At 40.6% G+C, this 25,272-nt stretch overlaps 1 protein-coding gene across 7 annotated transcripts in view; it reads left to right on the plus strand.

Annotated features, from left to right (window-relative positions):
* Positions 1-25,272, plus strand: part of DOCK10 (dedicator of cytokinesis 10) — a 156,687-nt gene that overhangs the window by 8,232 nt on the left and 123,183 nt on the right. For 5 of the 7 annotated variants that reach the window (XM_062005364.1, XM_062005370.1, XM_062005367.1 and 2 more), the window contains exon 1: positions 19,008-19,172. The exons of the other annotated variants lie outside the window; for them this stretch is intronic. In XM_062005364.1, the coding sequence (XP_061861348.1) occupies positions 19,008-19,172 (165 nt within the window). Of the gene's footprint in view, positions 1-19,007; positions 19,173-25,272 lie in introns of those variants that run through there. 7 annotated transcript variants of the gene reach the window in all.

The raw sequence follows: 25,272 nt of genomic DNA on the forward strand, positions 1-25,272 counted from the left end.
GTTCCTCAGTGATCTCTGTTCTAGAGCAGATTTTCTTATTTTGGGAGAGGGGGAGAGGTTGGAGTGTGAGAAGCTTCCGTGATTTGAGCTTTTGCCAGGCTCTGGGAAAATTTTCAGGGGTTTGTAAACTTTACAAACAGGTAAAGTTTACAAACCCCTGCCCTCCCCACCTAAATTCCTATGACTTCCAAAAAAATGATTAAAATTCAAACCAGAGTTTCATATTTTGCATGAATTAGAGGAATTCTTTAAAAGCTGTGGATGAGTACTGTCAGTTTTTGTGTGGCACCTTTGTCAATTTCTTTGTATTTCTTGATGTGATGATTAATTCCTTCCACTTTTCTCTCTCTCAGTCCATTTGCTCAGAGCATTTACTCTGTAACTAGAATGAATGCAGAACAGGACCAGTAGAAAGTTTATCGCTTGAAAGCTCTGAATTACAGCCTAGTTGGGATGAACATAGGCTGTTGTCACTGTGTGCCTGTGATGCTGGGCACAAGCCCTGTTTTTCTTATACCTCCTTATTTGTTGCTCTGGTCCCCCTTCCTCCTGCCCATCAGCTGTTGTCCTGCTGTTCCCTTTCTGCCCCAGATCCTCTCTCCCTTCCCTCTTATGTCTAGTTTATGTTGGGTTTTCAGACCTGTCCACTGTGTGGATGGTTTGAAACTGTAAACAAGTGTCATGTCTATTTTAAGTGCAACCTTCCCTTACTTCCTCTCAGCTTTGATATAGGCACAATGCATATCTGTTCCTGAGACGTTAGTGTCCATGGGGAATACTGCATTTACTTCATCATTGGCATCTACCATGGCATCATTTGGTATCAAATGTGTTTGTAGAATGTTTATACTGCTTTGCAACTTGTTCAAGTACTTGCCAGGGAGTGGGGTGGGAGAAGAAATTTGGGACATTCTGCTCCCTTGCAGGGTATCTGAGCAGACGCAAATGTCTTCATCCTGATTCCTCACAGTGGGTTGTGCTTGTACTGCTGCAGCTGCAGGTGAGGAAAGAGCACATTGGGGTGCTCTGATCTGCAGATGATGCAGGACTGAGCAAGTATTCTGGCAGAAGGAAGATGAGGAAAGGCGGGAGGAGGACAGTTATGTCTTTTGGCAATAGTTGCATATAAAAGACTGTCAGCGGCTTCTAACCCTGAAACTATTTTTTCTATCCTTTTCTTCTGCTGTGAGACACTTGCTGCTTCCTTCTTATTCTCACTCCACCCTCTGCTTTCTTGTGCTTTTAGCCTTGTGCAAGCTCTGGCAGCCTCAGTGGACAGTCAACCCAAAAAGGCAGCAGAACAGAGAAAGGAAAGGCTTCTTTTGTCCAGATGTTGTGTAAAATGTATGTGCAGTTTGAGGGAAGGATGCCAGAACTCCATATCTCCCTTCTCTCTCCTCTGGAAGCAAATACAGCACTCCTTTGCATGCCATGTAGGAGCTGGGGAAGATATTCAGAGCCTGTTGAGCCCATTTAGAGTGAAAGTGATGGGCTGAAGTGGGCTATTAGTTGGACTGTACAATCTTTGGAGATTGTCCCATGAAAGAGCTTTCTCCATTGCTGTGCAAGTACTATGGCACATGCCAGGCTTGATGTCTTTTGTTAGGAATACCTCTATTGCATTTCACTGGCCATAAATTAACTAGTGATATTTGTAGCAGTCTCAGTCTCTCTTTGAAGATAGAAGTGTCCAGCCTTTTTACTGTTTTCTTGTGGATTTTTTTTTTTCCTTTTGTTAGTTAGAAGAGCCTCAGAAGTGTTCTCAAGGCTCAAAAGTGGTTCAAGGGACAAAACTTGGTCATCCTTGGGATGGATCTATTTCATGTCTTTGAACTTTTAAGCTGCACTGAACAAAACACAGGAAAGTGCGTGGTACAGAGCAGTTGTGCATTGACAGCAAGAGACCTTAGGAAAACAAGTCCTGGGTTGCACCTCTGATTCTGCATGCAGAGAGAAAGGGAGTGATGAGTAAGTATTGAAACCATTAATGAGACTTTGATATTTATTCCAGAATATCATATGATCCATATATTTTGTATTCACGTATTTGCAATGCATACTAAAATACGTGCTGAGCTGTCATATCTCCATTTTCAGCATATAGGCACACTTTTCTTCCTTCCATTCATGTGTGGCAGGTGGACTTCCAGCAGCAGGTAAAGAGCAATTACAGTAACAGTGCAGAAGTGTGAAATATCATACAGAACTCTCCTCTGAAAGCAAGCTACTAAAAAGCATCTGCCTCTTTCAAAGCTCACAACTCTAAGCATCACTTGCCTCTTACACATGTAATGGTGGCTTTTCTCTTTGAGCTGTGTGATTGTGTGGTGCTTTTGTGCTGCTGACACCATTCATTAAACAGCTAAAATTGCAAATGCCAGGGGAAACGTAAGTCACAGTACATTAAGTAGAATTGAATGATATTGGTCTCTTCAGTACTGAATTAATTTATCCTCATAGCTTCCCTAGAATCGGTGAGAACTGTTTTGGAGGTTATTTGGGAGAACTTACTATGTGGAAATTCTGGAGATTCATGAGCAGAAGTTTAGCTTATCCTCTTTCCTGGTGAAATAATAACCTGTGGTTTAATGGCAATGTTAGGAAAGCCCTAATATACACACAGAAGAGTTGCAGTCCAGGCAGATGATCACTTTCCTTTGGGTGTCTTTCAGAAACATCTTGCTCCTTCTTTCTGCATTTCAAATATCTGCCCAAGTGGTCACATGTGAACTTTGGAAAAAAAATTGGAGCTCCTAAAACACAGCAAGTCAAAGTGGTTTAAGTCTGTTCATTTTGGAAATGGAAGAAGATGGGATGGGGTTTTTTTTAATGTAGAAATGATAGGTCCAGCTTGCTGTGGATGTTGGTAATAAAACACTTTTTGCTTTCTGTGTATCCTTTCTGCTGAAAGGGTAAGGGAGTAACTGTTTGCAGACTGGCATCATGTGGAAGTTAAATTATTTGTATTATAATAAGCAGGATAGGGAGCAGTACATGAGGCCATGATAACTGATATGAGTTTCTATGAGGTTTAGCTCTTTTTTTTTTCCAAATTGGTCTTGCAATGAAAACCCTTCAAATTGACTATGCATGGCCTGTACATGGCACTTAAACATTATCTTACTCTTATTTCTTCATTCTCTTATCTACCCACGCCCTGCTTTGCTGCCCTCGCCCTTTCCACTCCTCAGTTCATGGTGCTCTTTGTGTCTTTCTCCCACTTGTGTCTGAGCCACCATTAATGCCCCTCTGTCTGCAGGGAACAGTATGTCAGTTGTCTGTCAGGCATCCTATCTCTGCTTGCCATCCACACCATGTTAAAACCCACTTCTTCTAGGAATTCTCCTTGCCAGTTCTTCAAACTCGTAATTGCTCTGGTCCTTCTCTCCACTGAGCAGCTATCCTGTGGGGCTCTGTCTAGCCATGCCTCTCACCCACATACTGTCAATGCAAAATCTTTGGCCTTGGTAATATGCCTCTTTCCCATCTTTAGTATAAACTTTTATATGAAATAAATGGTTTTGTTTAGATAATTGCTACTTTAATTAACGTTCGTTAAATAAAATATAATTCAAGTAAGAGGTAGTGACTCTTCTTGAAAGAGCCATGTTTCTGCTACGTCTGCTTCCTTGAAGAATTTGTGTGTCAGTGATTCCCTGTTCAGGACAGTGTGGAAGACAATGCAATCCCTTGATGTGTGAATGTTTTCATTGATTTATACGTTATTTAAATAGACTTAAGTAAATAGGTAGCTGCCAGGGCTGATTACTCCAAGGAAAGAGATATGTGGTATGCATGTTTTTTGGTTTTAAGCAGGCATACTTGGCACTTAAATTCCATGCTGATGGATACTGAGATATACTGGAACAAGCTGTAAGGGCCAATATACTTGGCCCTGTGCCTGAGATCTCTGCGTTTCTGTTTTGTACTACTGTTTTTGAGGGCGGTTTTCAGAAGATCCGATTCTCAATTCTAAAGGATCTGTTAAGGATTCAGATTTGAAAATGTGAGTTTATTTTGGGGAGGGATGTGTGTGATAAAGATAGAAGTCAGCAAATTGCTTATAATTGAAGCTTGAAAAGCTGAGGGATAAAACCTGTATGCTGCAGCAAGGAGGAGTTACTTCTTAATGTGGCTGCTCACCTATGGCTTTAACTGATGTGACTGAGTGCTACTGGGGTGATGTTAGACCTCCTTAATCAGTTTGTATAGTTTACATTGCATCTGGTAAGCTTCAGTTGTGTTACCAGTGTGGTGGTGAGGGCCAATCTACTTTAAGAGTGGTGATAAGAGGAAGACCACTGTCAAGGAACAGCAGCAAAAGTGGACCTTGCCATTTTGTCCTGAGAAAAACAGCTGCAGGTACTGAAAAAGGACACATCAACGGACTGCTGACAGTTAAAAGGATGAAAGTTTAAAAACAAGAATCTGTGTGGCTATTAATAGTTTAAGATACAAGAATTACAGGAATTAAAACTAAAGAAATGAAATCTGAACCTTCCCTCTCACGTGTTTCCTTCCTGGTTTTTTTTTCTTCTCTCTCTCCCACCTCCTCCCTCTCTATTTACTTGGAGGCTTGTATCAGTGGAACTAGATATATTTTCATGTGATGCTACAGTACTTACGTGATACTGAATGGGAATATTTAGAAGATCGTCTTTTTCCTTGTCTTTCAGTTGTTAAGGGTGAGCCTTTGGGGTCACCCATGTCTGGAGCTGCCTAGAAATCTGCCTGTTTGTGTTTTGGTGCTCTTTGGGAGAGAGGGGTGAGGATGTGTGGATGTGATGTTTTGGAGCGTCAGTCCAGTTAAATGTAACGTTTGGATTTAACAATTTAATGTACCCATGCCTCAAGGGGATGAGCATTGAGATGAGTGCCTTTAGTACCAAAAGCCTAGTACATTAGCATGTTCCAGTTTATGAAGATTTTTTTTCCTTTCTTGAAGAGAAATAAATAGAAGTTATAGGGAGCATATCATTTCATTCAGTTAATTGTAGCTAACATATACAGGGCAAAAATGGTAGGGCTGAGTGGCAGTGGTCTGATTCTTTTTGCCTGTGCCAGAGTTCTAGGTGTTCCCTGTAACCCATATGCCAGACAGATTCTGCTGTCATTAGCTAATAAAGTCAATTTTAAAATACTTTTCTCTGTCTTAGGAGTAAAAAAGAAAATTGCCCAGTCACTGAGGAACAATACTTTCTTGTTGCTGTTATCATGGGCTTAATGCAGGAGGTGTTTTAGGGTTTTTGTATCTGTCTGTAAGATAACAATAGCAAAAGTTAGTGAAGTGCTAACAGTGCAACTGCTTTTAGACAGTTTGGCAGGAAACACCATTTCCTGTTCTGTTTGATGTACTCTCAAATTTCTCATAAATATGAACCCATCTGGGGCTTACACCCTTGTTGCTACAGTGGGATGGACAATGTCAGTAACAGACAAATTTCAATGTCTTTTTCACTAGACTGAGTGACTTTTTTTTACTTTAGACTGGCTGAAAAGTACAGATTTGCCCATTAATTCTTTTGATTCCAGTGTAATTTCTTCAGATTTCTAGCTGCATAGCCTAGTTAGAAAGCAGGATTAGAATTACCTTTAAAGTGTGAGCTCATACTGCTGTGGTTTGCTCTTCTGGATATGGTTAGAGCCTCCAGAAGTTGTGTCATGGGCAGGTGCTGCACTCTTCAGCACTCCTAAGTCAGATAATTGCAGTGCCATTTGCTGATGTACATCCTGGATCACTAGATAAATCTGTATGTGGAGTAGGATGATGGATCCATCTTCATCACTTTCTTGAGATTAATTGTCTTTTCATCTCTTAAACCCCAAGCAAGTGCTATCCACAATCAGCAGCAGGACCAAGATAGAGGTGAACCTCCCTTAATCTTTCACTGTGCCTGTTTCTCTTGGCTGACAGTCATGTGAATGCTGGCTGAACAGGATGTCTTTACCTACTTAGGGCAGTACCTCCTACCAGAGTGCAGCAGTCTTTTATGGCTGGCATTCAAGCTTATGTTTTTTTCAAATCAGATGCTGATAGATGAGATTTGAAAGCCTAAAAGGTGCTCACAGGGTGGTGAGATCTGCTGATAAGCTTGTGCTGGGTGGAGGATATGTTCTCTAGGTGTTTCACTTGTAATACTGTGGCTTCCATTTCCCAGTGCTTCTGTATACCACCAACAACCTGCCCCAGTACTCTCCTCAGTAAATCACCAAGCTGATCTTTTGTGAAGAGTAGTCATGTTGAATTTAGCATCACTACATCAAGCGAAAGACAATGATACTGAGAGTGAGTAATTGTAACCAAGTCTGTCCTTATGCCCGACAGTGTCTGTTTAATTGTGTGTATATGCCTTTATTTAGATGTAACTGTTCCTAATTTGCTTAGCTGCTTGACAAAAGCATAAATGACAGCAAGGTGAGAGCTCTTCTGTTGGCAACAGCTCTGTGTTATCATTAAATCATTGTAACATTACATGTAAAGTGATAAATGATCTAACTAGAGCACTGATTATATTTTGGAGTAAATTTCAGCAGAAATGAACAATTGTTATCTCTGTATCTTATTTTCTATCAAAATTTTAAGAGAAAGTTGAGAATATTTTTCCTTGGTGTGAAAAGGAGTATCGTTAAAGGGAATCTGTAAGTATCATCATATGCTCACTTGGATATCACATGTTCTAATGAACGCTTTGGCAGTGTAGACAACCAGAGTGTTTACTTGCTTAAAAAGCAACTATAAAAGTCTTTAGAGTTAAAGCTCCAGTGTGTAGTCTGTAACATTTAAATTATTTACTTATGCATTTGCACTTCTTCAGCTGGAGTTGCTTAAGAGCATAAGCTCATTGATTGCCCAACTGGTAGCTGAATGAGTGGTTGGTCCAGGAAGCTGGTCATCTATTTAAAAATCTAATTGTATGTTTAGCATGGTTAGAGAACAGATTGCTTCCCTGAAATAAATCAATACATTTTTAAGCATAAATAGTTACGCTTAACTAGATAGATAGCTCAAAAAGCTCTGTCTGGCTGCTTTGTTCTTTATTTCCTACTGGAGTGAGAAGTCATGGAAGGCCAAATAGAGAAGAGGTCAATGTTTGGGCACTACCTAAAATTCATAGGATTCCTTGGAAATTCATTTAAGATGTGTTATCATGAAATAGAAAATGACATCAACTTATCTACTAGATCATATTTTTTTTTAGTAATGCTCTGAAATACACTTTATAAGTATCAGTTAATAACAAAGTCAGCAGCAGATATGATTAAAATTTCAACAATAAAAACAAATGACTTGTAACCAGACATTTCAGTCAGTGAGAATGAAAACTCTTTGCATATGTGTATTTAGCTCATCATTTCTACTCATATTTTAATCTCCTTGGAGTTCAGTTTTAATCTATTGAAATGCACATGTTACTAATCAAAATATTATTCTTTTAAAGATTTTTGCCTGACATATCAACCAGAGGATATATGTTTTTAGAGACTGTATTACAGCTTAACAAATGTAGACCAAACAACTTACAGTTGACCTGATTTTCCTAATTTTGTATTTAGTTGACTAAAGAGCCTTGTGGATGTGAATGTTAATTGGCAGCAGCAACACAGGTTCACTAGTTTTAGGGTTTGTACAATTTTTATCTCTTCTGGAGTTTAAGGACAAGAAAGGGAGTGAAACCCTGACAAGAGACATGAAATGAAAAACACATGTTGCACAGAAAAGCTGTCCAGGAGACAGAACACCACAGTGTCACTCATTAGGTGCTAAAGTAGTTGTTACTCAGTTTGATATATTGAGCAAAGCAAGATAATTTCAAAAAATGTGCAGGAAGGGTTTTTTTGGTCTTGTTTTGTTTTACCTTTTGAGGTGTGTTTTCCTTTCCACGGTGATAAGGGCAAAACTGTGTTTTTTCAGACACTTTCTTGTGGGCCATAAGGGATGGCAAAGGAGCTGTGTATAAGTTGCTCTGGGTATAGTCTTTCTGAAAGAGGTATGAAATCCCACTGAGGACTGTTGGTCTGAGGGACCTTGTGATTTTTGCATGCTGTTATATGGGTGGTCCCACTGCTCCATTATGCAGCTTGAACTTTCTGGCTAGTGTAAAAGGAGGAGGGAATACAAGCCTCCCTGAGGTTCTAGATCTACTAAGAAAGGAAAAAGATTTGGGGTTAATAAACCCCTCATTGTAATCAAGAGGTTAACTTCTGCTATATGATAGTAGCTGATGCTACACAACCCCTTTTGGTTCCTTTCTCCTGGCTGAACTCCATGGAGCCTGCCTCAAAGTGAAATTACGTTGAAATAATAAGCAAGAATTGTACAGCTGAAGTACAATCAAAAGCAGCCTGAGTGAGAGCCTTTTTTGCTCATTTCTGTGTTAGATTAGAAACAGTCTTCTGCAAAGTGAAATTGTATGGCCAAAATGGCCAGTGTATAGCCTCTTGTTTTTGTCTTTGTGTTAGTAGCCTTTGGCTTAATTAGTTCTTATGCTTTGGTTGTGTTTAGGACTCTCCTGGAAGGGGCACAAATTCAGGCTCTGGATTGCTAGGGTGAAAAAACAGTGTTCTTACATAGTCATGAAATAACTTTGTTTGGAAGAAACTTCTGGAGGTTGTCAAGTCCAGCTCTTTGCTCACAGCAAGTCCAACTAAATAAGGTTGCTTAGGCCTTTGTCTGGTCAAGTGTTGAGATTTTCCAAGAATGGAGATCCCAAAGTCTCTATGGTGCCCTATTCAAGTGTTTGACCACCCTTCATGGTGAAAAACCTGTTTTACTGTATGTAACTACAATTTCCCTTCTCACAGGTTCTGTTTGTTGTGTCTTATCACAACAACTTGTCAGTGTATCTCCAAGGAGAGTCTGTCTTCTCTGTACCCCACTGCTAAGTAGGGTATACACCAGCAAGATTACCCATCAGCTTTCATTTCTTAAGAGTGAACAACAGTATTTTTCTTACCATTTCCTCATCCACTGTGGCCTCCAGCCTCAGTCTATCTTGATGACTTTCCGCAGGACTCAAGTGTGTCAATAGACTTGTATTGAGTATCTGAGAACTGAACATATCAACTCAGATACTCTCATCAGCACATTCATTCCCTGGTCACACTATCACATCTATTCTGCAACTGTTTCACTTTTCAGGGTGGCTACAACTGTTCACACATTCTCAGTGAAGTGTCACCTGAGTTATCCATGTCATTACCATTAGATAGTAAGACAGTGTAAGTACTTCCTTTGCTTGGAGATACCTTGCATTGTAGAGTCACAGAGTAATTTAGGTTGGAAAAGACCTTTAAGATCATCCATCGAGTCCAACCATTAACCCAGCACTGCCAGCCTGCCACTGAACCATGTCTCCATGTGCCACGTCTACACATCTTTTAAATATCTCTGGGGATGGGGACTCCACCACATCCCTGGGCAGCCTGTTCCAATGTTTAGTAACCCTTTTCCTACTATCCAATCTAAACCTCCCCTGGTGCAACTTGAGGCTATTTCCTCTTGTCTTATCACTTGTTATTTGGGAGAAGAGACTGACCCACACATCGCCACAACCTCCTTTCAGGTAGTTGTAGAGAGTGATCATGTCTGCCCTCTTCTCCATACTAAACATCCCCAGCTGCCTCTCATCAGACTTGTGCTTCAGACCCTTGCCCTTCTTTGAACATGCTGCAGCACCTATATATCCAGGACTACACTGAACTCAGCTTATGCCAAGTTCGTATCAGTAGTTGGTGATCATTTTGGCACTGGTCACTGCTTCCAGCTCTTCCTTCTTTATTTTCATCTACTGAACTCCCAGCATGCAAAAAAAATTCTTCTCTTCAAGATATTTGATTCTTTGAATCAAAATTTTATTCAATTAACCTGGAATGCTTTAGGCAGTTAAACTCCTGTCTCACTTGGACAGGGAGAAAGTTCATGTAAGGGAGTTTAAAAGGGGTTTTTTGGGCTTGAAAATCGAAAAGCCTCCTGTGAAGAGCATGCACAGAGTCAGGTGGGAAATTCTGCTGATCTCTATCACATGTGGAATCTGACTCAGAGACAGAAGGTGTTGGATACAACTCTCATCCTTTCAATATGGCTTCTGAGAGAGAGAGAGTAAGAAGGAATAGGAAGGACACCAAAACTGAGAGGGAGGAGACGAACCAGTTGAATCTCATTGGCCTGACTTCATATGCAGAAAAAAATGGTGGGGTTTGATTTTTTTGCATTTTTAATGTGGAGAAATAAAACAAAATGTGCTTTGCTCCCAGGTTGTTATTCTAAATGCTGCTATGCTAAAGAGTGGGAGGCTGTGCTGGAAAACTGTGACCTAGGTGGACATGATGTTAAAGTTAACTATCTCTGCATAAGATGCAGTGATGTGCTGGGAAAAAAGTTATTGCAATCCCAGGCAGAGACTGAGAGTGCAGGTCTGCAGAGCTGGTGAAATTGTGTGTGTGTGGACTTCAGGATCTCAGTGAAGGACACAGAGCAGAGCAAAGTCATGTGTCCTCTCTGTCTTGCTTGTGGTCGTTCCTTGCCAGGTGCCATGCAGGCTGCCATTGAGTGCCATGCTCCAGTTCTCTAAATACTTCTACCCTCTGTGCATTTGCAATCCATAGTCTTGCTTCTCTAGCTTATCTGATAAGGCCTGTGTTTGTACCTGTCTTGTGTGAGCAGCTAGAATTTGTGTATGAAACCTGACCCATTCATTTAGTATCTGATTCCATTTTTTCTTCATGCTAAACAGTTAATGTTTTTCTTTGTTTAAATATAGAAGACACATTAAAAGAAAGAATTCATTTATCTCATTTAAATGCCTACTTTAAATTTTAAGAGATGTGTGTTTTTTCCTACTTCAGTGAATTGTTTGAAAAGGAAAGGAGTGTATGAGTAGATAGGAGCAGGCCAAGAGATACTTCCCCTTGCAAGCTCGCTTGTGAGCTGAAAAAGAGATATCTTTTCAAAGAACTACAGGCTGACAGAGCTCTGGTTATGGAGCAGTTATATTTTTTGTTATCTGTTCCTAGCTGGGTTGTAAGTAAAAAGATGTCATTAGCTTGGACTGGAGGCAAATTGGAATAAGAAGTGCATTTTCTAACAAGATATCACTGTCCTAAAATTCTGCTCCAGATTTGGGTGGCCTTTTTTTGAAAGTAACTCTGGTTTCTCTGTATTTCTTCTTGCTTTGTATTTCTAGCCTGTATTTGAACAGAAGTCCTAATTTTAGATTGTGGCAAGCTGTGACTGTTAAAGAAATAGAGACTAGGTTGCACATCCTGAAGATGAGATATCCACAATACAGGTTTTATGACTCTTCTCCAAAGTTTTGTGATGTTTTTTGATGTGAGAGTGTTTTCAGTGCTTTGATAGGCCTTTGATCATATTTTAAAGGAGAGATAGTTCCTTAAACCACTGTGCTATTCAACCCATATTCAGGCCATTTAACACAGAAAGTTGCTGTGCAAATGGCACCTCATCCAAACCCACGTGCTCTCTGGAGTTGCTCATCTCACTTCCAAGTATTTCTTTAAATGGTAGGACTGGAGCCAGGGCAGCTAATGGAGAATGGATTTCCTTTTGTGTGGGAACAGTGACCTTCTCTGTAGCTGGATGTTCCTTAAAATTCATTCCTTAAAATTGATTTGTGAAATATCTAGACAGTAGTCTTTGGAGTTTTTACGCGTCATGGAAATCTTGGACCTTGACAACGTAACAAACCTGTTACAGCTGTAAAATCTGTCACACAACAAAAGATATGTTAAGAGTGAAAATAGGCTAGTGTGGTGGGTTTCTGGTGTGGGGTTTTTTTTGCTCTAAGCTAGTTTTGGTTTTCAGACCCTCTCCCATTAGGTTAGTGAAATGGAAGTTTTCTGGAAGCAAGACCAGCTGCTGATAATGGCATTTGAGGTGTTTTGTGCATGTTGGACATTCTCAAAGAGGGTGATAACTTGTTACCAATTCTTGAGAACCAATGGATTAGTGCCTGTTGTTTTTTACTGTGACTTATTTCAAAAGCATGAACCCAGCGTTAGTTGTAACTTCTGGTGAAAATTCTTCCCCAAGTTCATCTTAACACATGTTTTTATTTAATGCTAGACCAGAGAAAGGGTGAGCTTTGGTAGCTCCAACTGATTCTCCTCCAGTTTTATGGGATAATAGAATTCCTCTAAAAACATACAAACATATATTTACTTTATAAGTTAAGTATTTATTTTTCCTGATATGAAGTTAAATATTTTGTTTTCTTGCTACAAGTTTAAGAAAGCCACAACAACACTCTTAGCTGCTCTTTAGAATATTCAGTGCTCAATGCAGAAGCTACTGAAGGGCATTGAAGGAAAGCGGTTTGCATCATTACCTATTGACTACAGTTCTCCCATTTTACTTAATCTAAGACCCAAGAATAATTCAGTGGATCTCACAGGAGCTGTAATTGTAGAAAACTACCTGTCAAAGTGAGAAATTACTTGAAAGTCAGCAGAGTGCTCCACCTGAATTGGAATTAAGCATGTGGCAACTATTTGCATTCAAGTTACAAATTTATTTCACATTTTGCATAAAGATAATATTCTGAGAAATTCCTTTAGGGGTCAAAGCTCCATTGATGTGGGTTCTAGCCCAGATTGATACTTCAGTCTTTTATCACTTTGTCATAGTTTCTATTTGTTAAATGACTGCAATATGTTGATGCCGTTAGTAAGCTGCTGTGGGGTCTAAAAGGGGGAAACCTCTGTATTTTTGGCACGTGCACTGTGGTGGTAATTAAGATTACTCCACACAACTTCTGTATAATACTTTTCAGTAGACATCAACATGAAAGAGAAAAGCAATACTGAGAAGAGAAAGGCAGCATTAGCACATGACCTCATGGGGAGCCTGTTTCTGTGGTTGATTTTTTTTTCCCCGTATCTGTACATGATAGTTTCTGTTTTCAGCAGGTAAAGTCAAGAAAGAGCAGAGTTGTATGTGTGTTGTGCAGCATGAACTGCCATGAGCGTGCTGGTCACCCAGCAGCCCTTGCCATGCTCCCTGCTCGGAGCGTGAGTCCCCAGTCGAGCAGCCCATGGTTTGGGTAGCGTGCTGCCGTGTCGTTTGCACAAGGCTGCTCTTGGAGCAGACACAAGTTCTCGTAGCCTGCTCCATCCTTCTGTGCCACATGTAGCACTGTACCACATAGGCAGCCTTCAGGTGAGGACCTTGTTGTTTCTAAAGGTAAGCCTGTGCGTAACCCGTAATTCAATTTGAACCATGCAATATTCCAAAAAGGTTAGGTAGAAAGAGTCATCCTAATCCTGCAGCCCTTCCTTTGGGCAGCCTCCCCAGCTGTGATGGAGAATACCTGTCTTGTTTTTAAAGGCTTTGAATAATGCAATTCTTTTTATTTTTTTCTTTTTGTTTAATTCAGAGAAGATTTTATAAATACAGTAATTTAATCTCCATTACTCATCATGCCCGGCAAGGAGAGCCAAGTCTGGTGGTGAATTTGTCTTTCATGTACTACTCCCTAGAGGGTGCCATACACTTACTTTCTGTAGCCTGTCTGTTTGTAGGCAGGTGACATTGCAATCGTATTGTGGCAGCACTGGGCATGCATCTCCTGAATGTTGCACCACCGTAAGCATTGCTTGCTGCTGTAAGGGATGATGAAGTGCAGCAAGGTGGCTGAAGGATTTAAACCCCTCTTGTATAATTATAACACTATACTACTAATTGAGGAGTTTTTACTGACCATAACTTTGTATGGTTAAGATTGTGTTGGTCTAGGATAGCTTCATGAGAAAGAACTACAATCTCAAGATGAAAAAGTGTGTCATTCAGGAGCTGTACTGACCAGTTACTACAGTAAATGCCTGCTTTCCAGGTCACTAAGGAGTAGCTGGTGGAAACTAATGAAATACAAAGCCTGTATATGTCTGATGCTCTTAGTGACCTTTGGGTGACCATTGGGCCTGCTCTGCTGTTTGAGACCTCAGTGTTGCTGATACTTAACTGTTTTGAAGCAAAGCTTTGAAATACAGTAGTGCATGAATGTGTTTAAATGACTGTAAGAGGGTATGTTATGAGTGGAAGGCATGGATGCTATTTACAGCTTTCAGCAACTATGAGTGCATAAGCTTTCTTCGAAATAAGTGTCTGATCACCATTGATGCTTTGAAACCAAAACACAAGATGGCAGTGGCTCAGCCCAGCACTGCCAACCTCTTGTAGGCGATTGGGTTGGATGTGAAAGCTGTGAGACATGACTCTGTTGGAAGAGAAGATAGGGCAGCTCCTGAAGATGGATCGTCATAGTCCCCCAGGCCTCCAGTAGCAACCTGGTAGCAGAGAGAGGACAGGAGTTGATACTGTCAATGCTGCTTCTGGCAGAGAGATGCCACTATGATGTGGTCCACCATCTTGCCCTAAGCAAATGGCTGTTAGAAAAAGTGCACTGAAAGATCTGAGCTTATACTGTTCCTTGGGCATGAAATTTGCGAGGAAGGAGGGAGGCACATTAATGAGGGCTTCAATCATCAAGCAAACTGTCATAAGACTATCTCTTGGAATATTTAACCTGTACGACCTCGGACTTTATGCTGGTTCCTTGGAGGCTGATTAGAATTCCACTATTTGTTTTGAAGTAGCAGAGCATGAAGAGAAAGACTTTCATATTTTGCCATGGTGGGTTTTTTTCTCTCTGCTTTCCTTGCAAGTACTTCCAAGCCTTTATGAAAACAAATACTGGAGACAAGGACATTTGTTGTCTCTCAGGAAAATTCCCTTTGCTAAGAAGATAATGTGTATCAGCTCTTTTTGTTTTGGAAGGGTGATGCAAGTGATAAATTATAAGGTGCTGTAACTGTGGGTCTATGTGTGGACATGTGACAGCCACTGACCACGTTGGTTATGTGGTCCTTCCAAGAGGAGCTGCTTATCATCTGTATCAGGTTGATGGATTTGGAATAGTAAGTCATGTAGGATAGCCATGAAAAACTGAAAGACTTGCTTTACTCTTTCCAAGAGAACAAATTATGCTTTAAAATGGTCAGGATTTTCAGGAGAGCCTGACTCCAGAAGTTTTCAGATGTTCTCAGCCCAGTGTCATGCATATCAATATGTACCAGTACATCACCTTGACCAGAACCATTCCAAGCTGTCTCTGATCAAGCTGTGAAAGGTAAATATCTTGAGGATTGTCATGCTTAAAGAGTTTCTGCAACTTCTCAGTGCATGTCATGCAAACACATATCGGAGAGGAGGGCTTGTTTTCCAGTTAATAGAAAGAAATAACCAAAACAGTGCATGCCATCTTAACAGCTGAGCAAATGTGGGCAAAGAGTTCTTCTAACCTACAGCCATCCTCCTTGCCTGAGGAGAACACAACCTGCTCTGGTATTTGAAGGAAGGATCAGTGTTTCATTTGGAAAATCATACTCCCACTAAAGGATCTGCCCCAAGAGCTGCCTTTCTTCCTGTTTAAAGCCTTCAGCTGAAACCAGCATACTAATAAGTTATATCCTGTTTATTAAGATGGCATGTATTCAAATGACAGAAAGAGAAAGGAAAATTAATGGAATAACAAAAGCTATGGAAAGACTACAAACCTTAAATGTGGTATGCTAAATAGGTATGAAATAGGAGTGTTAGAAAATGCTTGGTAGCATCTTTAGAAAGTCTTGCAGCCTGCAGAAACAGAATTTCAGGAATCTTGCAGAAGAGAAATAACCCAGTACTTGGAAGATGAGAGGTTTACACTCTGCTGCAGACCTCCTGCCAGAGACAGTTTACCTCTTCAGACTCTGGCTGCCCATTTGTAGAGCTGGCATCCCTTTCATGTGGAAGCTGAGGCTGGATGACATATAGCTGTTAGCTCAAGGATCCAGATGCCTTTGAACTTTGCTTTCTTGTCATGGACTTTATAGGATATGGCAAGTGTGACCCACTCCCGCTCTTGCACAGCTTTGCTGTGGCACAGATCCAGCCTTTAGAGTTGTCAAGGACTGGGTCACTGACGTCATCTGAGTTAAAGCAACTGTCTTGCCTCTCCAGTTCTTTTTTCTTTTTATTTTTCGTTGAGGTACCTTTAGTAGTCTACTTCCCAGCCTATTCCTGTAAACCGTCATGTTGGTGTTACACAGCTACTTAGCATAGCTGAAATAAGTGGTGGTTAAGAATGGTGTAAGAGTGGGCAGTGGATGCCTTCCAGTGTGGATCCTTAGCCCAGTGTTGTTGCCAAAGTCTTCCTAAGGGGGAATTAAGGAGATGCTTGCACAAAGGACTATTTTGCTTCCCAGGAGATTTCACTAAATTCAGCTTCTGGATTAAAGTGCTAATTAACACAAAATTGTGCTTGGTGCTTCACTGTAAGAGTAACTCACACTGTTGATAGTTGGTGTATAAGCATAATGTATGCTAATAAGATCCCTACATTTGAAAAACAAAGCTATTCATACTGTGTGTGTGTCCAGGCATTTTTACTAGGCTGGGAGGTTTCCTTTCCAATGATATTTTACACTTCTGTGAGATTTCCTTAAAACAGAAGGACTTTTTTAGCTCTTCAGTGGTTTCTTTTCCCCTGGGCATTAGCTGTTTCTTGAGTTCTTGAATATTGATCAAGGCCTGAAGGCTACTTTTAGCTGGCTTTGGCTTGTCAGTTTGCCTGTTTTCGGACTGAGTGTCGCTTTTCTCTCCTAGGAGACAAAATGCCAAGATTGTGTCATTCCTACTTGTATCTAATAATAGCTTAATCCACAGATAATTGTAATGAAGTCACTTGCACCTCTGGCAGAGGATAATTTGATCCAAAGACTGCTGAAGTGAATGGGATTCTTTACTGAGAGTGAAGCAAAGCTTTGGGTCAAGCCCTAGGGTGCTGTTCCATGTATGCACACACGCTCATGTGTGTATTCACAACAGTGTTGGGCTGTGCTATGGAAACCAAATTTCCTAAAAATCCCTGCCAGCTCTCCTAGCTGAACACTGGCGAGTAAAAGAAGATGCTGGGCAGGCAGAGAGGAGATGTGTGAGCAGCCCCCACACAGCAGGGCAGTTGCTGTAACAGCCAACAACAGGTCTTATCCAGGCCTATATTGCTGCTGCTGGAATTTGAGGTGGACTGTAGGACTCTCAGGCTGCTAAGGGTACTTTTTGTGTGGCCAAGGTGTCAGTTGCGGTTCTGGAATAAATCAGGAGTACTGATGAAAATGTGAAAACTAGCAATGCCAGTAGGCAGGATTGCTGATTGGGTGCAGAAATTACCCAGCTGTGCCACTGCGCTTTTTGTAATCGCATTAGTGATTAGTCAAAGTAATAAGCATGATGCGAGGCTCCTCTGTAGGGTATGCTGGTGGCTCGGCAGGCACAGCATGTGAACATATGAAGGCTGTGCCTAGAGAGTTCCAAGGGGAAAGAGTTGGGTGGGTGCATTGGCAGAGCTGAGGGTTTGTGCAGTGTCTGAGTGCTGCTGACTGTTTTCCATATGCACTCAAAGCAGTTTGCTCAAAAAGACAAAGGCAAGAAATAATGGCAATGGGTTTGTTGCTTTTAAAAGACAACATTTAAAGGATTTCATTTTTCTGCAAGTCCTTTAATTAAAATGATGATGTCTTTTGCCAGACCGCTGAACAATTCTAATCAAGCCCAGAAGAAAGTATTTCCACTGCATGTTTTCAGTGCAGTTCCTGACTGAGACTGGGAGGAGGAGTATTGTTTACAAAGATCTCATTAACAGACATTATAAGATTGCTTGTGTCCCTATGGGAATTGATGACAAAACTCTCATGGCCTTCATTAGAAATCAAAGCCTTTTGATGCAAGGTAAATATGGGTTTGGGTGCAGATATAATGAAGTTATACAGATTATACTAAAAGCAGCTCCTCTGGAAACCCTACTGGAAATTCTTAGTTTTCCTAATGTGTAAGAGAAATCCATTTTCTGTAGATATTTTTAGTGCTAACTTCCTCTGAAGTGCTATTATCTTACGCTCTCTACCATTAGCACTTGCTGTGTTTCCAGGTCAGTCATGTGATGGCTAAGGATCCCTGCCTGCTTTTTGAATGACTTGTCAGGCAGGAGCCAGGAAGGCAAGTTGTTACTGCTGACTGCCGGCAGCTGCTTCTCCCTGCCTGGATCCCAAATGATAAAACACTAAAATGCTTTGCTCTTGCTCTTCTTGGAAAGTCGTCAGTGTTTGTTATAGTCAGCAGAGACCCTCCTCAACACAAGCCTCCCATGTAGATGTAAAAATGTATTAGTCTACAGAAGGCACACTTGTGTGGGAACACACAGCAACTGCACTATTGAAAGGCATTTCAGAGCAGCACACTGCTGTTTCTCATTGAGCCATGGCTATTTTAGCGTGAGCTGGATGAAGCAATCCAGATTTCTGTGGGGTTTTTTACCACTTGTTACAATTACAACTCAAATGAGCTTGCTGAGCTTCAGAAAAATTGCAAGTGAAAAGATTACAGCCCCAGTGCCTCAGTAAGCTTAAATGTCTCCCTTTTTGGTGCGTGTGGCAAAACACCCTAAGGCAAAGTATTTTACAAACAGCAGTGCTGATAATGAGAGCTAATAACTTTCCAGATGTTTGCTATTATGCTACATATGACTTTTTAAAAAAGGTATTTAAACTGATCCTGCCAGTTGTTGTGGATGTCTCTGTGTGTGTGCTTAATGAACAGCTGGCTCTTTTGAACTAGGAATTTTAATATGTTAAATTCCATGAAACTGGAATCAGAGGGGAAAACTGATTGTACAAGAGAGGGACCACATATTCTCATCTGAATTCAGAAGCAGAGAGGGAGGGAGAGAGAAAAAAAGCATCGTAATATTGCATGTGTTTCAGTGTCAGTGGATCAAGTCTTTCCTCTATCTGCATCCAAGCTATTTGGTTGTGATCAGATGATCAGAGCTCAAGGAAGCGATTGGAGAGTGAGCTGGCTGCAGCTGCACTGTAGGCTGTTTTCAGGGACAAGGAGCCACTGTTTTTCAAACATAGCATAAACATAGAAGTTATTTTGTAGGCTTCAGGATGCAGATATGGGTTGTGCTGCCAGCATTGTTCTGCTCCAAGCCTTTCGTTCTGTGGTACAGAGGAACTGTCCACATATCTGCAGGCGACGGCGACGAGAGGAGTTGTCACATGAAATTCTGCCGCTGGATAGTGATGATGAAATGAGCAGACCCAGGACTCTCATCATAATGGTATGGTATACTTTAATCAGCAGAGAGAAGTGACAGAGTTATTATTACAGATGTTACATGATTTATTTTTTTCCTTTAGCTATGTATTTATAGAGAATGAGCATGGACAGGCTATTAGTCACTAGATTAGTTTGCTGGCAGATTTGCTGTCTCTGTTGTCAAACAGAGCTGAAATTTTACTTTATAGGTGAAGCTTTGAGCTACAAATAAATTCTATTTAAAGTAAATGTTCTGTTAGTAAATGTTGGTTTTGTCACTGTGAGATAAGCAGCACTGGAGCCGGTGCTGTGATTATGTTTTATTTCAGACTTGGAATTCCAAACAGCAGACAGCTTAGGAAATGTTTACTAAGTCTGTTCATCATAAAAACAAAAACAAACCCAAAAGCCAAACAAAACAAAAAGTCTTTACTTTCACCCAGGATGCAGCTGGAATTTATATGTAGTTATATGCAAATAAACTCCCATATATCTTTGCTGCAAACTGTTTGCAGCAGTAAAATGTTTGCTGGATCACTGCTTTCCGGTTTAGTGAGTTGCCTTGGTTCTTTAAGGGGGTGGCGGGGGGGAGACTTGAAAGGCTCTTGATCTTCAAGAGCATTTTCTTTCTGAATTAAATTACTTTTATTTTGTGGTGGGAATAAAATAAGTGCCATAGGTTTATTAGGAATAAGTGATAGGGTTGTTGCTCATTATAAATCACTGTTTCAGAATGAGGAATACACTTACTGCTTAATTTCTGCTCTTCCTTGCCAAATACACGTATGGTGTTTTCAGAGCCCTGGAGTGCTTTGGGTCTGAGGTGGCAATGATTTGGTATTGTGTGACTCTCATGTGATTAAAAATATTACCAAGACACTGCAGATAGTATTCTTGCCAGTTTGTCAGGGTGCTTGTGAATATCATTTGAGTGGTAGATGTTGGGTTTTATATATAATGTATGTTATGATGAAGTCCAAAGTGCATCCCTCTGATACCACTCTGTATCATACAGGGCAGTAACTTAGTTTTAACTGGGTCATAGTAACATTAGGAAATTTACTAGCTGTCATGAGATCTTAGCATTGCTGCCCATGGAGGTGTGTGGTGCAGTCATGGCAACTATAGCAGCTAGGACCAAATCCAAGCAGAGCTTTATGTATCAACTAAGGGTATTATCAAGTGCGTGGGGGAGGCTAATGGTCGTAAGGAGTAAAAGAGTGGATTTCAATCATCATGAAGCTAATGTTTAAGCTTCTCTTACTTTAAAATCCAGTACCTAGAAAACAAACTTTTTTTTTCCCAGATGTTTTTTCCACTTATTGGTTGAATGACCTCAACAGCATTTAAACAAATAACTATGTCCTTCTTGGTAGTAATTTCAAACATCATGAAGTGAAAAGGACTTGGAGGAAATTGTAGCTTGCCTGAGTATGGATCATCAATGTGACTTGCTTCATTACTTGGAGGAATAGGATAGTCTTGGGTGTCCTGACAGCAAAGTGTACCAGTCTCCCCACAGCAAGACCTGGTCAATCAGCAACACAAGTTGCAGTTCTTTGTGTAGTAAATCCCGGGAGAGTGGGGCTGCAAGAGCTACAGCAAAGGTCTCTGGGCTGTCAGAGAAGTGAGACTTTGCTGCAGCATGGAGGGAGCTGTGTAAGCTACCCACCACCCTGCAGAGCTGAGGCCTCCCTGGTCAGGTGATGTGTTACCTGCTGCGGGATGTGAGCTTTCAGGGATCCCCTCCCAGTCTCAACCACATCTGCCCATTACAGTAACAGGGGCTTTTTTTCCTGCAGCAACAGTTAAGGCACTGGTGTTTGTCCTGATAAAAGGCTGCCTTTCACCAGGAGATCTGTGGGGACATTTTCTCCTGCCCAGTCCCTTTGGCAAAAGGATGATGAGTAGTTCAGTCCTGTCAAGAGGCTTATGTAGGTGCAGTCAGGTGCTTCAGCGGAAAGCTGCCAGGCAGAGGACACCTTGGGTTCTTAGCACCTCTTTCTTTCTCTTGAGGATATGTGTGTTTTACCTTTAGAAGCAGTTCATTATGTAGTTATCTAAAATAATTTACCACTGAGCTTTGCAGTTAGGCTTGCTGATGATGTGGAGACCTGTCGAGTTGAGAAGAAAGTGCTGCTTCAGAGTACTTCTGTGGCAAAAATAGATGGTCCTGTTTCCACCACAATTCATGTTACTTGAAAGAGCAGAATGATAAAGAGGGCTGGAAGCTACTGGACCTTCATAAAACATGTTATGGTCCTAACAGATCATGTTTTTCCCCTTGTAGATCATTGAAGTTTATGTCTGGATAACATAGTGGAGACAACCATGCAGACTAGCGAAAGAGTGTTTAGTTCACAGTGTCATTACGCACATAGTGCAAATGCCAGGAGCTAAATGGATCCCAACAAGATTACTGAGTTTTTGTGTCTGAGGGCAGTGGGTAGTTGGGATGCTCTGAGAAGAGAGGCAAGGAAATCCTAAGATGCAGAATATCTGAAATGTATTTCCTGGCCACTGGCTGTATGCTCCCTACTGAGGGTGTTAGTATTTCGTATTGACTTCGGGAAATAAACTATGCCTTGTTTTTGAATGACTTTTTTAAGCCCCCAGGCTTTACTGTGTGGTCTTGTAAGTTTGCTTGTCCTGAGTGAACCAAAAGTAAAATCTCAGTGTTGCTTTGATATGGAAAGCAATCCTGAGGCAGAGAGAACAGCAGTCTACACTAAAATGCTTCCAGTAAGTGTATAGCTCTATAGATGTGCCTCATTTTCCTTTGTTAATCCCTGAAGGGGAACGTCCTTGTAGGATACTCTTCTAGCAATTGTGCCTTTGCCAATGGCAGTCCAAGCAGGAGATGCTGTGGGTGCACCAGAGGAGAAATGAAAGGGAGAAGGCTGAGTACAGCCTCCAGCTATTGCTTAACGGCCACCTCCTAGTCACTATAGGAAATCTTTAGTCATCACAGCAGGTATTTCTAGCATTCTAGTCCTTGCAGAAAGTGAAGATTGATGTCTTTATTCACGTAACTTTTTTTTTTCTCTTCAGCATGTTGGTTTAGAAATTGGGTTTTGTGCTTGGGGAAGGCAGATCAATAATCAGTGTTAGATCCACAGGGCAGTGAGAGATGTCAGAAAGACAAAAGTTTAAATTCTTTGTCAGTGACTATTGTGTATCATCTTCTCATGGGCACAGTCCTGGGAGTTGCTTGAGACATGCAAAATAAGTACCCAACAACCTTGAATTAGATGTAGAAATAGAATCAATGTGTTCAGTGACTGCATTTAATAGTTGATTTTGTTGTTTTCTGTGTCTTTAAGACTATGTCTGTAGGAGCTTATTTTCAAAATAAATCCATGAGATGGTGAGGTTTAAGATGCTAAAAACCTATGTGGAGTATATGCAAATGACCATACATGCTATTTCTGCAAGAAAAAAGCAGAAGAGGAAGATGCCTGAAGGAAGAAAATTTAGTATGTGGAGTTGTGTGGAACTGTTTGATGTTGGGAGTGGGGGCACTAGCATTTAGGATGATGCTTTGCGTTTGCAACTTGTGACTTGAAAAGAAGCTGATCTTTGTCTATTGGGGCATTCTTTGGTTTTCATATGATTTATTATGAGCTGCAGCAGCTGAGCTTTTTGTGGAAGTGTGATATTTGAGGATATGATCCTCCAGCCCTCCACCTCCCTGCCCTTGGTAACCAACTGCGCAAAAATGTGGTAAAGTGTTTTGCATTCTGAATAAAATGCAGTGACTTGAACTGATGTGTTAGCTTGAATGTAGCAACAGCAAGGTGATGATACTACTCTCCTTACTCAGTTTTTCATTGCTGGAGATGACTTGCAGAGGTTTTCTCTACTCTTTCCAGTTACAGAAGAAATAAGAGAGCGTCCCCTGTTGCACAGATGCAGGATTGTTGCTGTGCTCAGGTGTGCAGTTGGGGCTGGGCCTGAGCTGCTTATCAGCTTGCTTAGTTTATAAATGAATTTTAGTCTTTTAAAAGCAGTAGAAATAATAAAATATGTCTTTGAGAGTCTAATATTGAAGTTTACATCACGAGTTGTGGTCCTTAAGCTTTGTTGCACAATCTGAGTTAATTTTGTGTTTCTAACTGAAATAATTCAGTGCACTCATCTCCTCATTTAAAGGCATTTATTTACCAGAAATTCCTACCATAGGCATAGTCAATGCTATCAATAGATGGCAAACTCTAAGAATTGCAAGATCTCTGATGTCTGATTTGGGATTTTTGTAGGTGGGAATGTGTCTGTGTGCCCAAATGGGGAGTGCTTGCAGCAGCTTTTGGAGGCCAGCATAAGGCACAACTATGGGAAGAGAAGGGTGTTCTCTTTCTCTGATGTCGTGGAGGAGGGATTGTCTTTTGAAAGCCAGACAACTCAGAGCTCTAAAGTTCAAAAGAAATATTCAAAATATTCGGTTTTTTTAGCTCAAGTCTGAAGCTTCAATGTGTAATACATTTTTAAGCAATAATAAACATATGTAACTTTATTTGACCTTAATCAACTCCCACTTTGGCACTTAACCTCAGCAGGAACAGAAACAGGACTGTATTTGAATAAATTAATAACATTAGAGTGTAAAGAGGAAAAGTAGTAAGTGATGCACAAAGCACAGTTCTACTTCAGAGCCATTTTTGCAACTGTTTTTGTTACCTTTGACTTTTTCCTTTGGCACCATCGTTGGCAGAGCAGCATAGGAAGGACAGCATCCGTCTTCCTCACAAGAGTGCTTGTTCTGTGCTTGAAACATGGTTGGTTTGGGTTTTAGGCAGCAGCTATGTCTCTTGGGTGTAGTTTCTTAGGTACAGAGGAGAATGAGCCCAAGATGTGGGTCTGTTTTCATGCTTCAGTGTTGTAGTAACATTGAAAGTATGCATATGGTTGAAAAAGAGATGACGTTAAGAACGGGCTTTTTTCCACTGAGCAATCTTCTCCACCTGACTTGAGTATTCTGTGCAACAACATTTTGTATCACTTTCACTTCTTATTAGTGTTGCAGCTATATGTATAGCTTGACAGTATGTGGAATTAAATGATTACGAATTTGTTAACCAGATTCTTATGACAGCTTATGAAGAGTGTTGACTCAACGTATTAAAGTGATGAAAACATCTTCTTACATAAGAGGAATTATTTATTTATTTATTTTAAATAGCAGCAAACTATTTGTTTGCAAGCAATGCATACCTGAAAGAGTTAGGGTATAAATTAAAGGGCCACAGAAAAGTCTCTGTAAGTAGCAGCCCTTGGGAGTGCTTTGGGAAGGCTTTGTGGTTTTAGGCATTTGACAAAAGTCACAATTTAAGATGTGCTTTCAAAATGCTTATTGGGAGAGAAGAAAATGGACCTATAGAAAGGCAAAGTAACTTAACTAAAGCCAAGAAGGCAAAGAGAGAGAAAAACACACACACACAAAAACCAAACCCAAACAAACCACTTTTTTCAAGCTTCAGCCATCTGCAGCCACATCGCTCTGTGTAATAAGCACATTTATAAGCAAATATATGCACACACATGCTTGATTTGTTTCTGTGATGCTCTGTCTACAGATCTGCTTGACTCTAGCTCTGAGCTGTAACAAACACCAGCTTTCCACCCTTCCCTTCATCAATTTGTTCATTGATCTTTCCTCCATGCTTTTTGTATGTGTGTGTCAGAGTATTCCAGTCCAACAGAGAAAGGTTGAAGAGTGAAAAAAATGTATCCCAATGATCCAACTGCTCTGGGATTTTTAAATTGGCTGAGCTATTTTTATAGGAACCTTAAGGTATTAACATAGTGTGGTGTCTTCATGTACCAAATGAGCAATCAGGGCACATCTTGCGTTTACATTTTTCTGCTTTCCTGTGTTTATCACAATATTAAATACTTGAATAAATTATAAGGGAAATATAAATGCTGGGTAGTAAGAAAGAGGTGAACATAAGTTTAAATGCCAAGTGCTAGGCACAGGATGAACCATCTAGAATAACCACAATAGTGTTTTTGAAGTTCTGGAAACTTCCAGAAAATGCTTTGAAAGTGATTTCTTATTCAGAAGCACAGAATTTAGTAGAGGTATTTGGTTTAATGCTCTAAGTAGACAATGTAGCATTGGG

The sequence above is a fragment of the Colius striatus genome, chromosome 12 (assembly GCF_028858725.1).
Source record: "Colius striatus isolate bColStr4 chromosome 12, bColStr4.1.hap1, whole genome shotgun sequence".
Taxonomy (NCBI): domain Eukaryota; kingdom Metazoa; phylum Chordata; class Aves; order Coliiformes; family Coliidae; genus Colius; species Colius striatus.